At 37.0% G+C, this 17,761-nt stretch overlaps 1 protein-coding gene across 3 annotated transcripts in view; it reads right to left on the bottom strand.

The window, feature by feature from the left end:
* Window positions 1–17,761, bottom strand: part of SUGCT (succinyl-CoA:glutarate-CoA transferase) — a 678,964-nt gene that overhangs the window by 628,327 nt on the left and 32,876 nt on the right. For all 3 annotated transcript variants that reach the window (XM_040644425.1, XM_040644422.1, XM_040644424.1), the window contains one exon: window positions 15,660–15,780. In XM_040644425.1, coding sequence (XP_040500359.1) covers window positions 15,660–15,780 — 121 coding nt within the window. The remainder of the gene's footprint in view (window positions 1–15,659; window positions 15,781–17,761) is intronic.

Genomic DNA, 17,761 nt, shown 5'->3' with positions numbered 1-17,761 from the left:
CTAAGTGAGCACAGAAAACAGCATCGAGCCAAAGAACATGAGAAATGTTAGAATGTGAGGATTAACATATCTAGTTCAGTCTCTGCTCTGAGAAATGGTAGCTGGAGAGCAGCTTCCTTCAGTTTTGAGTATCACTGTCCACATGCCAGAGCAGAGGGTAGGTGGACAGGAAATGTCTGGAGTACTATGGAGGAGGGGGAGTAGAAGACTCAGGTCTGAGAATAACATTGCATGTGAAGATTGTATCACTTTTATGGATTCCATTTGCACTTTTATTTAATCCTTATAATAACATTGCTGGGGGAGGCACCAGCATCAACGTTCCTATATTACAGCCAGAAAACAAAGATTAAAAGAGATTAAAAACTTGACAAAAGTTATACAACTACAATGGTAGAACTGGGAATTCACCCCAGGTCCTCCAACCCCTAAGCCTTTGCTCTCCATTATGTAGTCACATAAAAAAAAAAGTTCTAGGTATGACCAGTATTATACCCGATATAAAATTTACATAACATTATCTGAAACATATTTAATGACTCAATGTCCTTAATATCTCTAAAATAATTTACAACTCTGAAGGAACTTTCGTGAACTAAGTCTCAGACTCCACTAGAAGTTTATGAGGTAAGCAGGCAGATTTATTTCCATTTTAGAGATGAGGACATTTAAGATCAGATAGTGTAATGACTTCCCTAAGGTCACCAGACACTCTAATACAAGCCTCATAAATCCTCATTGAGAGCTTTTTTGGATTATGCTGCATGGTATTTTTTATAATTGATAAGCAATTAATATATCATAATTACAAGATTTGCCTAAATGTAAATTATGCCAATTAGTGCTATTTTATATGATAATACATAATAAATGCTTAGCACAGTGCCTAACACATAATAAATGCTCAGTAAATCTTAGGTATTATTTTATATAGCCAAACTAAATGTAAATCTTTTCCTGATTCCATTTCTTATTACGTCTGTAATTACTTTTGTTGTGGAGAATTATTTCCTGGAAATAATTCCTGGAAATGTAGGCACAGGACTCAGATCCTAAGCTTTAACATCACAATGCATTTTCTATCCTAAGGATCCTCAGAGTTTTGACTCAAAAGGGAGCCAAAGGGAACAAATAAATAAATAAAATAAAAACAAAAGGGTGGGTTTCTTCCTCTTCATCCTGTGGGGTCATCCTGCCTTCAGGACATGAATACCAAATGCTCTAGCTCTGAGGCCTGCAAATTCTGTCAAGCACCAGACAGTAAATATTTTAGGCTTTGTGAGTTGGGGGGGTTGGGGGTGGAATGTTCTGTGCTGAACTCCTCAACTCTGCTGTTGCAACACAAAAAGAGCCATAGATAACATATAAACAAATGGGTATGGCTGTGTTCCTATAAAACTTTATTTTCAAAAAGTGACAATTGGACAAATCTGGCCCACAGGCCCTTCCAGGCCCCCACTCTATGTAACTGAATTGTGGAAATGCAAAGAATCCAGTGAAATGCTGGGAGCGCAGTGGTAGGCGGCCCAAGAGGGAAATATATTTCAACAGTTGCCTCTCCACACCTATGTTTCACAATGCGAGATTCCTCCTGTGACTTATCCCTCTTCCCCACCCCGTTTTCACCTGAGAAGTATTTGGGCCACACTGTCAGTGATTCTATGCCTTTCATACTAGCTCTGGTTGTTTTTAAGACTGAGTAACTCAAGACAGTCAAAAAGAAGGACCAAACAGCTTAGGTCCATAATCCCCATGGCCTCCAGACGTAAGAAACAGTTCAAGGTCAAAGGAAAGATCAGACCTGAAATGGTAGTCGGAATAGAGGACAGAAGCATACAGCATCCCATCCAAAGAAGCAAAGACCCACAGAAGCACTAAGGATAAACACTGAACACTCTGTTGCTGATAAATGATCCTGAGCACCTTCAACTAAACACTGATAGGCAGAAGATCTAAACGAGGGTATCTGTGTGGACACGATGTACGGCTCAGTGGAATCATTGCATCCATACGCTGCGTTAGAAACAGAACCGAGAGTACGTGAGACCCAAGCATGCGAGACACTGTAGGGGAAGAAGAGTAGAAGATTCAAAATGTAAGGATGGTAAGAGAACAAATAAAATTCTGGGTGTTTCTAACTGAGGTGAAGGTAGGTCCCCCATTACCATTTTGGCTTTCCTTGGAGAGCTGTGAGAAACAAGATTGAAATTTCTGGCTGGGGTAGCAGAAATGGAAATATTTGGGAGCATAAAATTTCATTTGTCAGGTTGAAAATATTTAAGTAATTCTATCTTTATTTCGAAGAAGACCAGCAACTCTCATAGATTATAACTCATGATTATAACTATTTATCCTAACAGGCAATTCTTCTCTCCGGAAAGTATTCATTTAAATGAATAAATATTTGCCTCAATCCTTTCAGTATTTCCTAGACAATGTTAGGAATGATAAATTATTTACAACAGAATGATAAATACAGGGTGAATAGCAATAATAATCTAAAGACATAAAAGTAGTATTATGGAATAGGATTTTGACCCCCAAAAAAATGGAATGTTGGCCAGTATTTAGTATTAAGCAAATTTACAAGTATATTCTAATTTACAAGTATATGCTAATCCCATGAGACTGAAAAGAAACAAAACCCAAAATCCTTGAAATAAAGGGTTTTTAATTTATACACTTAAGAATCAGTTTTTTCTTGAACAAAGGAGTGTTTTATATATTCAATACTTAGTCAAGTACTTATATTTGCATACCACTATTCCAGATATAGCGAAACATTTTCTTGCAGCTGTAATATAGTAATTGCAATTTTTCCCACAGTATACCTTGTACCTTAAACTATTTTTTTTACTTAAATGTTTTCTTTTACTCTATTTTTTCATTCTAATTTTTACTTTTTCAATTGTGATAAAGCATACACAACATAAAATTTACCATTTTGCCAGGTTTAAGCGTACAGTGTGGTAACGTTTATGCTGTTGTGCAACCATCACCACCATCCATCTCCAAAACTTTTCATCTTCCCAAACTGAGACTTTGCATCTCCCCACCCTCTCCTCCCCCCAGACCCCAGGAACGACCCTTCTACTTCCTATCTCTATGAATCTGACTACTCTAAATGGGAATCATAAGTATTCGTCCTTTCGTGTCTGGCTTATTTCACATAGCGTAACATCTTCAAGGTTCATCCACGTTGTGGCACATGTCAGAATTTCCTTCCCTTTTAAGCTGAATAATATCCCATTGTATGCATGTACCACATTTTATTTATCCACTCATCCATTCATTAGTGGACGCTTTGGTTTCTTCCAACTTATGGCCATTTTGAATAATGCTGCTTCTATGAATATACACGTGCAAATACCTGTTCAAGTCTCTGGTTTCAATTCTTCTGCATATATACCCAGAAGTGGAATTGCTGGCTCATATGGTAATTCCGTTTAAATCTTTGAGGAACCTCCACTGTGGCTTACATTAGTATACACACCCCACCAATAGCGCACGAGGGTTCCAATTTCTCCATATCCTCATCAACACTTAACTTCTGTGGGTTTTTTTAATAGTAGCCACTCTAATAGGAATGAGGTGGTATCTCATTTTGGTATTTATTTGAATTTCCTTAACGATTAGTACTGTTGAGCATCTTTTCGTGTGCTCATTGGCATTTGCATATCCTCTTTGGAGAAATGTCTATTTCGGTCTTTTGCCCATTTTTTAATTGGCCTGTTTGTTAGACTAATTTTCCTTATACCCAAGTATGTTTGCTAAATTTTTTAACTTTGGTATTTTTTCACTTGATAAACTTTTATGGGTTTTACATTCTTTAGAAATCAGAATCACTGATTCCACAATCTGATATTCTATCAACATCTCTGATCTTTCAGGATTGCGTGATTATTACTTACTCCACATACTTTAAAGCTCTGTGATTAAAAATATTGCAGTTCAAGTAAAGGACTGAAAGTTGTAGTACTGCATTAAGGCTGGCTTGGAAGACCATCCAAGGAATGGAAAAAATACCATTAGCACTCATGAAATAAATGTTATCTAAATTTTATCTAACATTTATTCTTTGCATCCTTTTAAGTATAACATTTCTTCTTATCTAGCATTACTTCTTTAAATTTATGGATTTATTTCCCAGGCCTGTTACCATAAAGGGAAACAATTCAGTTCGATGACAGGGTTTTGGAATGATGGCTAAGTCTTGACGTGTGTTATCTGGCACGATCCGTGAATCATTCGATTTGTGAAGGTTTTGAAATAATTACTACTTTAACATGAACTAATGTTGTCATCTTTTTCCGTCCTGGTGGTCTCTAGACCCCAAGAAGTTCTTTAAGTTGGGAACCATTATCCATATATTAGAAATCAGAGACCAAAGGTAAAACCAACTGATTCTAGATTTACACCATATTGCTAGGCCCAGCCTATCCCTTTGCTTCTGGAATTATAAAGCATTGAGAAAACAGCTCAACCTCCTTCTTAAGTCTTGAATTCCTCTTTTATTGATCAATAGTATATGCAAAAAAAAAGTAACTGGGGACTGAAGTAGGTCAAACATACATTTATGTATAAAATTGTGTCATGAGATAGTACTCACTGCAAATCCATAAATACACCCAGCAGAACTCTTTTAGGAAGAGCAATTTTGTCTCTTTAAACATAATGGGAAGTCATTTTGTTCATGGTCCAGTCCAGTAGATTTTCTTAATTTCACAGCTTCATAAAGAGTTCCCAAGGGAAACTATCATAATGTTCCTTATATCCAGTAACAACTCAGTATCAGCTTAGAGCAGTATTTGCTATTGGGGAAAGATCTTTATTTAGAAATTATGTATATGGAAAAATGTGACCTTTGCACTGGTGTTTAAATATTTGAAAATGCATATGAAATCAATCAAAATACTTTTATCATTAAATATTATCATTTCATACTTAAAATTTTAAAGACAGAGATCTCAGGTTTGTTCTATTTAGTATTATTCATTACCTCCCGAAAAACATATTTCTTTAACAAAATTTGAGTTAAAGAATGTTTAAATGGAACTCTCATCCCAGTTCATCTGAAGCTTCAAACCCCCCAAAAAATGCCGTATCTGTCAGAACACCAGTGTAGACCATGCTAAAATATTATGAAACCACTTTTGCTGCCCTTAGCTTATCATCCATTTGAAGGTATGCAAGAAAAGGTAGGGAGGCAAAAAGACCTTTAGCAAGGGTTTCCTTAGAAAGAGTTGTCAGCATGCTATGCATTTACCCTGCCACAGGGGAGGGGCAAACTGCCTCCCCCTTACTTCAAGCCACTTGAGGGAAACTTCAAAAAAAACATCTGAGATCTTGGCCTGTGTTCTGAGAACTTGAAATTACCTAAGGACTTGACTCTTACCTAAAAACATACCAAAAGCAGGAGATTATGGTTTCATCAGTTAAACGCAGCAAAAGTAACAGGTTTGGAAGTAAACTGCACTCCCACCAATGATGATGAAGAGAAAGGGGCAGTTTGCCCAATGAGCCAAGTGGACCATCAGAAGAGCAGAACTAGCTCATTTAAAAGGAATTCTACCCATAAGGGCTGCCTTAGGACCATGTGACCTAAATAGCTAGTCTGTGTACAGAGGACCACAAAAAGACAGGCGCTGAAGGGGAAGAACCACAGTCTGAGGTCTCAGGATCCTACCAAGCTCCTCACAAGACAAAAAGCCACCAACTGAGCTTCAGGCACAAAGAAGTCTCCAATGCAGGGCTCCAACTACATCAGGCAACTAAAGGCTTTCTGTGTACCCATTAACTCAACTCCCTTTCCCTAAAAAGGCCTGACTCTGAAGGAATTACACAAAACTGCTAGCAACAGGGAAGAGAAGAATCATGGAAGAATGAAGAAAATGACTATCACCTTCCAACACACACACTCTCTCTCTCTCTCTCTTTTTCCCCTCCCTCTCTCTCTCTTCCCCCTCCCCGACTCTTTTTCTCTCCCCAGGTTCCCAAAAAAGCAGACTCAAGTTGGGGAAAAGGAAAGGTCATAAACTGCACAAGAGTCTGAAGTTATGACTTTAGATTGGGCTGGACTTTTTAATACTTTAAGTGAAACAACAGGAAAAAAATCTATAGGACTTGCCTGGGATTTCATCCACGAGCAAGGAAAATGAGTCAAGAGTGCAGGTTGCAGAGGTAGGGTGGGAGAGAATAAAGTTTCTGCTTCTACTCCACTGAGTCCAACTTGTACAACACATCTGTTATATGTGTAAGGGTAAAAAGAAGTATTTAAAGATAAAAAGGTTATTCCCTTCGGGGATAAAATAAAGGCATAAAGTCACTTTCTGGAGTCAGTCCATCTCTACAGACAAAATATCATCTCAGTCCCTAGCTTTATGGGCTGTGTTTTGAAATCTTGTATTTATGCGCTAAGTTTCTCTTCCCCTGCAGAGATGGTGTCATTATTTGTTTAAATAATGAGTTTGGTATGAAATGGTAAATATGTCAAACCACACTTTTGCTGGGGATCACTGATTATAAAGTTGGACAGATGGCCACAATATTCTGAATTTCTGGAGAAAAAAGCATTTCCTGAGAGAACCGGGTGCAACTGAGACATTCACAATTTAGACCAGTAGTTTCCAATTATTTTGACTGTAAGGATCCCTCTTAATGTCATATCCATACTGATTATTTATTCAATCTAAGAATGATGCTTACTGCCATGTGAATGTCATGTGAACTAAACTAGACTACAATTTTTAGAGGTTAAACAACAACAAAAACTTGCCCATTGTTATTTAATTTGACTCAGTTCTGAGTCTTTCTCTTCTTTCCTTCCTTCTCTTCTTTCTTCCAACCCCCTCTCCCTCCATCCATTCCTCACTCCTTTCCTTCCTTCCTTCTCTTCCTCACCTTCAACATCTTTATGGATTTACAGTGCAGGCAGGCTTCTAGTTACTCTTCTTAAAGAGATGCGGTTATGTGGTAATATGCAGAAAATGATGAGAATACACATACACACACACACACAGGCTAACTCACTCCCTATGAATCCAAGTGCAGCAGTGTTTTGTTTTGTCTTGTCGTTGCCATGATATGAATGTTGGATGCAGTCGCTGGATGATTTGCCATAGCCATTTGGGCTCATGGACCTCTGCTACTGACGCTGATACACTACGGAGGCATGGTGATTTCCTCAGTAATCTCAAGAAATTTTATCTTAATCACTACTTTCTGGAACATGAACTTTCTTTCAATGTCCAATTTTTTCTCACTTTTTTAAAAAGCGTTATGAAAATATAATTTATACAGCACTAAATTCACCCATTGAAAGTCCATAAATCAATGTATAGAGTTTTACAAACATCACCACAATCTAAAAAGTTTCCTCATGCCTCTTGGCAGTTAATCCCCCACGCCCATTTCCAGCGTTAGGCAACCACTGATCTGCTTTCCAGCTTATAAATTTGTCTTTTCTTAGACATTGCATATAAATGGAATCAGACAATACCTAGCCTTTCGCATCTGGCCTTTTTCATGCAGCTTGGTGTTTCTGAGGTTCATCCACACTGTAGTATGAATCAGGACTACACTCCTTTTGATAGCCAAATGGATCATGTTCTTGCCATCACACGTCTAAAGTCACAGCCAAAGCCAAAGGTTATGCAGCTTTTCTCATATGTCGTTCTTTTGTGCGCAAATATGGTTAGCACAGATTTTGAAAGTTCACCTGGCCTACATTCCTGGGATGAAGCCCACTCGATTGTGATGTATTATCATTTTATATACTGCTGGATTCAATTTGTTCATATTTTGTTGAGAATTTTTACTTCCATGTTCATGAGGGATATTGGTCTTTGGTTTTCTTTTATTGAAATGTCTTTAGTTTGGAATCAGGGCAATGCTGGCCTCATAAAATGAGTTTGGAAGTATTCCCTCCTTTTCTATTGTTCTGGAAGAGATGATGTAAAATTGATAGTATTTCTTACTCAATGTTTGGTAAGATTCACCAGTGAAACCTGATCTGGGCCTGAAGTTTTTTCCAAAGGGTTTTTAACTAAAAATAGATATAGCACAATTCACCTTGTTTCTTCTTGAGTGAGTTTTGGTACTTTGTCTTCTCTAAGGATTTATTCTATTCTATTTCATCTCAGTTTTTTAATTCATGGGCATAGAGTTATTTGTAATATTCTGATTGATATCCTTTTAATGTCTTTGTTGTCAGAAATGATATCCTTTTAATGTCTTTGTTGTCAGAAGTGATGGCCCTTCTTTCATTCCTGACATTGATTAACTTTGTATCTTCTCTCTTTTTATCTTGGTCAGTATGACTAGAAGTTTGTCAGTTATTTTTTTTTTTTTTTAGTATAGTTGACACACATTACATACACAAGACAGTGATTCAACTTCTCCATATATTATGTTATGCTCACAAATGTAGCTACCTTCTATCACCATGCAATGCTATTACAATATCATTGACTATATTCCCTGTGCTGTGCCTTTTATTCCCATGACTTATTCATTCCATAACTGGAAGCCTTACCTCCCACTCCCCTTCACCTATTTTGCCCATCCCCTCTTCACCCCCAGCAACTATCAGTTTGTTCTCTGTATTTCTAGGTCTGATTCTGCTTTTTGTTTATTTATTCATTTGTTTTGTTTTGTTTCTTAGCTTCCACATATGAGTGAAATCATATGGTATTTGTCTTTCTCTGACTTATTCCACTTAGCATAATGATGCTCTAGGTCCATTCATGATATCACAAATGGCAGACCTCATCCTTTCTTATGGCTGTGTAATTCTATGTCCAATGTTTATAATGAAGTTCTTCTCTGAGTTAATCAGTATTTGATTACTACCTATTTTAAAGATTATTTTTAATGTAATTTGGATCATATCCCTCTACTGCTCAAATCCTGCCCAGTATGCCATAGCATCTGCACCCCTATACGGTGTCTTCTCAAGCATTCTAATTGTTTTTGGTATTTCAGGCACGTTGGCTTTCTCTCAGGCTTTTAAAGGAATTTAGATCCTTCCTACCTCAGGGCCTTTGCACATAGTGTTCTCTCTGCCTGAAATGCTCCTCCCTTTGATCTTTGAATAGCTGGTTCCTTCTCATATTTTAGGTCTATTAAATGATAACTCCCCAGAAAGGCCTTTTCTGACCATCCCATTTACACTATGCATCCGCTCCTCTATTAATCTCTGTCAAGTACCTTGTTTGATTCTTTCATAACAACACAATTTATTAGTACATGCCACACGATTTCTTTAACTTCTTCATAAAATGTCTGTAACACTAGGCTGTAAGCTCCTAAAGGCAGAAATCACGTCTGCATTGTTCACCCTGTACACGCAACACAGCCAGGAAATACAGAAGCTCAAGAAATATGCGTTGGAGTAGAAGGGAGACAGAGGAAGGGAGGGAGGGAGGGTGGGTGGGAGGGAAATATTTGGGTATTTCTGGATCTTTTGTTATGTTGAACATAAAAGGGTATACAGAATAATCTAACAAATATGCATGCATATTTGGCAAATAAAGTTGAAGTCCTGCCTATGTCCCTTCCCTGTCCCATATCGCTCCCTTCCCACTCCCCAGGGGTAATCATTCTCTTAAATTTAGTATTTTTCACTACCATGCATGTCTTTATATTTTAACTATACTTCAGTGAATTACTAAAAAATATATACAATTTTTATTATCTTAACTCTACATATCAGCTTTTGTAACTTGCTTTCTTCAGTGAATTTTATGTTTGGAAAATTCATCTAATTGATTTCATGTTGTTCCAGCTTACTCTTTCCACTGCTTAATGGTATCCCATTCATTATATTACACATGTAGCCATTTTCATACTGAAATATACTTCATCTCATATTTTCACCTTTTTGCTATTACAAACAAATGCTGCTATGAACATTCTTCATGTCCCCTCATGCACATGCTCAAGACTTTCTATAGGGACGTGCCTAAAAGTGAAACTGGAGATCACAGGGTAGACTCGTGTACAATCTCAAAAGAGCTTGCCAAATCGCTCCCAACGTGGATATCATTTTCCAACATGGGTATCAGTCCTCCAGCAATGTTCACGGATTCCTTTGCTTCATCCACACTTGGTAATGTCAGACTTTTAAATGTCTGTCAATCTCTTAGGTGTGAAGTGGAATATTATTCTTGTTTTAATTTGCATTTTTAATTTAAATTTTAGTTAGTTAACATACAGTGTAATTTGCATTTTTCTAAAAACTACTGAGTCTGAGTAACTTTTTATGGCCATTCAGGTTTCCTTTTCTGGAGCTTGCCCATTTGTCTATTGAATTGTTTCTCTTTTTCTCTATTTGATTTAAAAGAATGTTTAATATATTCTGGTTATTAATCCTGTGTCAGTTACCTTCTAAGGCTCTATGACTCATCTCCTTGCTTTTTTATGGTGGCTTTTGGTGCACAAAAGTTTTTCATTTTAATAAGTAGTCGAGTTTATCAATCCCTTCCTTTGTAGTTTATACTTTTCATGTGCTGTCTACAAATTTCTTCCCTGCAATAAGGTCATAAGACATTGTCCTATATTGTTTTCTAAAAGTTTTAAAGTTTTACTTTTTATATTTAGGGCAAAAATCAACATTATGTCACTGTACAGAATAAACTCAAGATCAATTTTACCTTTCCCCAAAAGGATGACCAATGTTCTACCATCAATTATTGCATATTCTATTCTTTAATGAACTAAAGTATAAGCCCTAAAAAAACATGTTTCCATACATATGCCAGCATGTTTCTCAGCTCTCTCTTCTGTTCCATCGATCAATTTCTTCATCCTCATACTAATACCACTCCGTCTTATTACTATGGGTTGTATCAGTCTTTATATCTAACTGGGCAAATCTGCCTACCAGGTTCTTCCTTAAAACTGTCTTAGCGATTCTTAACTCATAAGTAGAGCTCTCAGACTTTTTTCCTATTTAAAACTAAAGAATGTGTCTAACTCTTTAAAATATTCTCTTTGATATGAGTTCTGAGGTCCCTCTTGAGGACCTATCTTCAAGTAGAAACCTTTAATCTGTCTGTACAAGGACAGAGATTAAGAAAATGCCATTGGGGAATTCACAAAAATCAAAAAGGTACTTTGCAAAGCCCCTTCCCAACCCAAAAAAAAAAAAAAATTATTAAAGGGTATACACAATGTCCCTACCACAAAATTAGTCTGACTCAATAATATAATGCAATGTTTATCCTTCTAGGAAAAAAGAGTAATGAAGTTAATAAGAAGAAAAAGAGTAAATATTTTAAAATGTGGTAGAGAGAATTTTTATTGCTAAGTTTTTATAATTAATAACACGCTCAGAAGAAACAAAGGAAAGAAGGTACAACTTAAAATTAAAGTGCCATGGAGAATATCGTTATACTTCTAAAAGTATAGAGAGGTAGAGAATGGTCAGTTTAAAAAACAAAACTTCTTTAAAAATATAAATATGCCCTTTCAGAGATTTTCTCTACCCACTGGTACAGAGGAAACACTAGTTTTCTCAAAAAGTAATTCCTAGTGAATTATAGCTTTTTAAACACTGCCCCCTAATGTTCATACTCTGAAATGATAAGAGAACCTTGCTAACAAAAATAATCAGGTCCTTCCTCCCTTGTGATCAGTCTAGCATTTTTGTCCTGCAGACCAGATTTCACAGACTGAGGCAATCTCAACCACACAACTGTCAGAGTGCATTAAAATAAATCTCCCAACCATTCTAAGATTACTCTCATCAGCAATAAGGCCAACATGTGAGTGAGAACAGATTATTTGGGCTTGGACAGCACTGACAGAACAGCAATGCCACTGGGAAACATAAGGAAAGTCTAGGATCCCAATCATAACATGTGCAACTTTAGACTGATCTAATCAGTCTTATTAAAAAATATCAAAAACAAACACTGATTACCAAGAATACCAAACTTTTAAAAAAGAGATGGACCTTATTTTATATACACACTACAAATTCATGACTCATAAATGACCTCTGCTTCTAAAGACTCTGTTGACATTTAGACTCCCTGATGAGTAAATATGATTAACAACAAATGAAAGAGAAGAGCAAGAATATACTATTCTCAAGTCAAGCTGTTCAGTGTCTTGTAATCACAAAGTCCATGTCATCACTTAACAATATAAGTTATAACAATGTAACATATAACCATGATATATGTCTAAATATGGAAAGCATAGAGACACTTAATATTTAGTCAAGAGGCCTGAGTTTTAAAGCCGTCTGCCATTAAACAGCTGTGTGACCAGAGGTCCCTTGGACATTCTGGACCTGTTTCCTTATCAGGAAATAAAGGAGAATGAACTGTATGGATGTTTTTCTCATGATTGTCAGGAGATAGGGATGTAGAGGATTACAGAATTATGGAAGGTGCTTGTTCAGACTGCAAATGCCTCTCCCCATCACCTACTTATTCCCCCATCCCTATCACTGAAAAGCATAAGAAATCCCCACTCTCCCCATAGCTGAGAACTTCTGCATTATACAATCTATCTCCAAGGCCCTTTGACACACTAAAACGTTAATACAGGATCTGAGAACTGGAAGAAAATGCAGAGATTCTCTAACCACAAGCCAAGACCCAGAAGAACTGCTGGCTCTAACTATAGCTGGTTATAGATGTGCAACTTTGGGAACTGTGAGGTTTCCCAAGTAGAGTAGCTTTTTTTTTTTTTTATTTCATTTCATTTACTTATTTGAGAGAGAGAGCACGTGCAGGAGCAGGGGAAGGGGCAGAGAGAGAGGAGAAGCAGACTCCCTGCCACGTGGAGAGCCGACAGCCCAACATGGAGCTCTATCCCAGAACCCTGATATCATGACCTGAGCTGAAGTCAGATGCATAACCGACTGAGCCACCCAGGGGCCCCTCAAGTGGATTAGCATTTTGTTTGGCTGGGGGATGTGATAAAATATATTATTATTCCTAATCTTTACCCCTCTTGGAATCCACACCTTGCCATGTGACTCTGTAGTTCCTGCCATGAGAGTTGAATATATTTCACCATGCATTGGTATTAGGCTTGGTTGAGTGACTTGCCTTGACCAAAGGAATGTAAGCAAATGGGATGTGAGCTAATGCTTTTTTTTTTTTTAAAGATTTTATTTATTTAGTTGACAGAGATAGAGACAGCCAGCGAGAGAGGGAACACAAGCAGGGGGAGTGGGAGAGGAAGAAGCAGGCTCATAGCGGAGGAGCCTGATGTGGGGCTCGATCCCATAACGCCAGGATCACGCCCTGAGCCGAAGGCAGACGCTTAACCGCTGTGCCACCCAGGCGCCCCTGAGCTAATGCTTTAAATGTGCTTGTGAGGTTAGGCTCATTCTCTTGTACTCTTGCCTTTCAGTATGAGGAAAACATGCATTTGGTGGCCACTGGTCCAAGAAGTGGAAGAGACAGGTAAAGCACACCAGGCCCCCAAACTGAAACTTGGAGCCACATCTAACCAGTCTGGATCAGCTGAACCTCAGCCAGTGTAAATTCACGGGAATGAGAAATAAATACTTACTGTCACAGATTTTGCATTTGCTAGTTATGTAGCATTTTTTTGATAACAAGGTAATTGGAAGATATTTTACTTATTTTAATAATTTAGAACTCCATATTTCCATTGGACTGTGAGATTTTAAAGAAAAATCTTTCCCTCTCTCTGACACATATAAATACTGACACATAGATACAAAAATTGAAGTGTGATTACATATCTATAAAATAGTACATCTAAGAAAGAGTCAGATTTAGCAGCAAAGAGTCATCTACTACGCACAGACCCTGTCTCTCATGCTGATTCAGTAGAGAAATAAATGATCATTGGGCTCTTCATCCTTTCTAAAGTAATATCAACCAAATATTGCAGTTATAGCTTAGTTTATCTTAAAAAAAAAGGACCACATAATTATACTGTGAAAAGCATTATTTATACTAAAGTAGTATGTCATAGTCAAAGTATTATTATATCTCAGTTAACCTGAATGCATAGAAACAGAAGTATTTTGGTTATTATTACTTTATGACTAATAAAGAAACACTTTTACTCCTATCGCTCCCCAATGACCTCCACCACTCCTACCCTAATTCAAGCCACCAGCATCTCTAGCCTGCAGTAGTTAAACAGCTTCACGACTGGTCTTCCACTTCTACCCTTGTCCTCTACAGTCTATTCTCAACACACTGGCTAAAGTGATCCTTTTAGAAATATGTCAGATCATATCACTCTTCTGTTCAAAACACTCCATTAACTAATAAACATATTCAAAGTAAAAGCCAAATTCCTTAAGAGTTGCCAACAAGCTCTTCATGATCTTGCTAACCAACATCTCCCTGTTTTCCTTCCTGTTACATTCCCCTTGGCTCACTGTGCTTCAGCCATCCTTGATGGTCCTCAAACATGCCCAGCACATTCCTGCCTTAGGTCCTTTGTACTTGCTATTTCTCCTTCCTGAAGCCATCTTTGCCAATATCTATACGATTCACTCCTTTACTTCATCCAGGTCTCTGCTCAAAGGTCATATATTTCACAACCAAGGGAGCCTTCTCTCTCTTTTTTTTTAAGATTTTAGTTATTCATTTAAAAGAGAGAAAGCAAGCATGAGGGGGAGGGGAGACAGAGGAAGAGACAGAAGCAGGCTCCCTGCTGAGCACAGAGCTCGGCATGGACTGGATCCCAGGATCCCAGGATCATGACCTGAGCAAAAGGCAGACGCTTCAGCAACTGAGCCACCCAGGTGCCACACCCCCAAGGGCACCTTCTCTTATCTCCAAGTATAAAATAGCTCCTCCTCACCCCCTCCTTCTTGCCCTACTTTATTTCTCTTTAGCCCTTATCACTACCTGGCTCAGTTACAAAAAACAAAAAACAAAAGAATATATTCATTTATTTATTCTCTATCTCCCTAACCTATAATGCAAACCTCTATGACAGCATAAATATGCATTATTCACTGCCACAACCCAGAAGCTTAGAATACAGCCTGGCAAATCATAGGCCTGCGGTAAATATTTGTAGATGAATGAATAAAGACTGAAAATATTGTGAATTTTTCTGATAAAAACGACTAATGTAACTCAGAATTTTCAGAACCACTTTTTTATAATATTGCATCCCTAATTAATAGTTAAGTGCTTAAAAATGGGTTAAACTAACTAATATGATAACCTTTTTTCCTTGGACCTGAACACACACACACACACACACACACACACAAACACCCACAATATTCCCCAGCTAAACAATCTGGAAGACTTTATGGAACTCTTTTCCTTCGCCTGGCTTAACACTTTTGAATAAATTAAAGGGATATGTTGATTTCCTGTGCTACCCTAAAGCCCATTAATATTTTACCTACAATCTATATATGAATTAATAACTGTACTTTGTAAATGTCTGTAAAATATCAATAGGAAAATTGTCAAAAAACCACAGGCATACAATTCAAGAAGACATGCAAATAGCCAATAAATACATGAAAAATCTTCATTTCGGTTAATATTCTTTAACAATTAATTGGAGGGCAAGGGCTAGGGAGAACAGAATGACTTCAAGAAAACCAACACTAGCAAGAGGTTTCTTACATGGACAAAGAAACCCAATAACTGGAAAATCTACTCACTGACAAGGGCGTGGGGTCAAAATACCTGTGATGGAACAGTAGATGATGTGAGGAGCAATCTTGTCTACATCTTCATATCCCAGGCCCACTGCAGACAGTTTGCCAGGGACGTAGTTTTCCACAAATACATCACAAACAGCTGCAAGCTGAGGAAAGAGGGGAAGATGAGTCAGACTTCTTAAGGGACTTCCAAACTTGCAACAAACCCCCACATGACACAATTCGAATTTCAGTAAACACAGTTGATCCTCACATTGTAATAGTCCAGAAAAATCACAGGAAAAGTAGAATTATAAAGTAGAATTAAATGAACATAAAGGCTCCGGTCAACTACTTGAGGTATTGCTGCCAATAAAACAATGGCCATTAAAACAGCCAGCAAATATCACGGTGTTAGGTGGATAGGCTTACATTAAATGTAAGAAATATCTAGGTTACATGGTCCAAATATAGTCTCAAGAAGCTTAGGTAGGAAAGTTAAAATGTATGTATAAAAACATATGAAAAACATCTTAAACCCTTTACAAAAAAACTAAATACAATGTCTTTGATATTCTCCATCCTTACTATGTAACATTCCTCACCACAACCTGCACATATAGGTACTTAACACGTAAACGTTAATTCGGAAATGCTTTCATACTTTTCAGATGCTTTCTTCCCAAAGAGTTCTAAATGTATTTAATGAACCATTAAAAAAAAAAAACGATTAAACTGTAACCCAGTGAATTAGTAAGTCAGAAACAAGGCCCAGTGATTCCCAGATCACTGCTATCTGAATTGGAGGACAATGAACCAACACAAACCTTAACCTTAAAATTATTTTCTAAATTTCAGTTGTGACTGCGTATCTTTTAAGGTCTGTTTTAAAGTCATCCAAAAGTTATACTATTTCACCCAGAGAAATTCATTACACTAGTTCTTTTTTTTTAAGGTTTTATTTTTAAATAATCTCTACACCCAATGTGAGGCTCAAACCTAAAAGCCCAAGATCAAGAGTCACACGCTCCGCCAACTGAGCCAGCCAGGAACCCCATTGCAGTAATTTTTGAACATATTCAAGTGCCTAATAATTATTCAACAATTTTTAATTGCCCTTTTGACATAAATTTAGATATATTCACACATACAAACTAATATAATAGATAAGATTCTAGATAAAGGGTGGGCTAACTTTTTCCATAAAAGGTCAAACAGTAAGTATCTTCAGCCATCAGGAAACTCCCTCTGAGTTATATTGCTCTTCACTCTAACTACAAGTGTCATATATGACAATTACTTCAGGGGAGACCAAGTGTTTACTGCATTTCCCCTGATACAATAATCTACCAGGAAATAAAGTAAGAAGTCTGGTTTCCAGTTTTATTGGTGATTACCTCTTCCTCATCCAAGTGCTCACAAATCATCTAAAAAATCTGTTCTAGAATCTGACCCAGAATAAAAAGCAAGCACAATTTTGTATGAGTTAGAGAAGCTACTATCTTTTTCTTTCTGAAAGGGAACAAAGAAAATCTTCCATCTAGTCACAGAGTAGTAAATAAGAACTAAAATTATTTGAAATATAGAGTATCTAATTCTGAGTTCTCTTCATTAGATGTAATTTAAGAACAGTGGAGATCAGAAGTAGAAAGGAAAGTGATAATAATTTAGCCACATTTTTGAATTAAAAAATCATAAAGTAATTTTTTAAATGTTGTATCAAAGAATATGAGTATTGGTAGGAAATGTATTCTGAAAAATTTAAGCACAAAGTTTCATATCTTCCACTTTAAAATAATTCAAGGGGCACCTGGGTGGCTCAGTCGGTTAAGCATCCGACTCTTGGTTTCAGCTCAGGTCATGATTTCAGAGTCATGAGATCAAGCCCCGCACTGCGCTCTGCACTCAGTGTAGAGTTTGCTTGAGATTCTCTTTCCCTCTTTCCTCTGCCCCTCCCCCTGCTCATTCTCTCTCAATAAATAAATAATTAAATAAACCTTAAAAAAAATAAAATATATAAAATAGTTCAAAAATACACACACAAACACACACATAGTTATATGTATGTAGATAAGCAAATATAGCAAAATAATAACATTATTGCATCTAGACATAGGGTTAAAGAAAGTTCATTATGCTCTTCTTTCA

This window comes from Ursus maritimus, unplaced genomic scaffold (genome assembly GCF_017311325.1).
Source record: "Ursus maritimus isolate PB19 unplaced genomic scaffold, ASM1731132v1 scaffold_3, whole genome shotgun sequence".
In the NCBI taxonomy this organism is placed as follows: Eukaryota; Metazoa; Chordata; class Mammalia; order Carnivora; family Ursidae; genus Ursus; species Ursus maritimus.
This window is presented reverse-complemented; position numbering and strand designations above follow the sequence as displayed.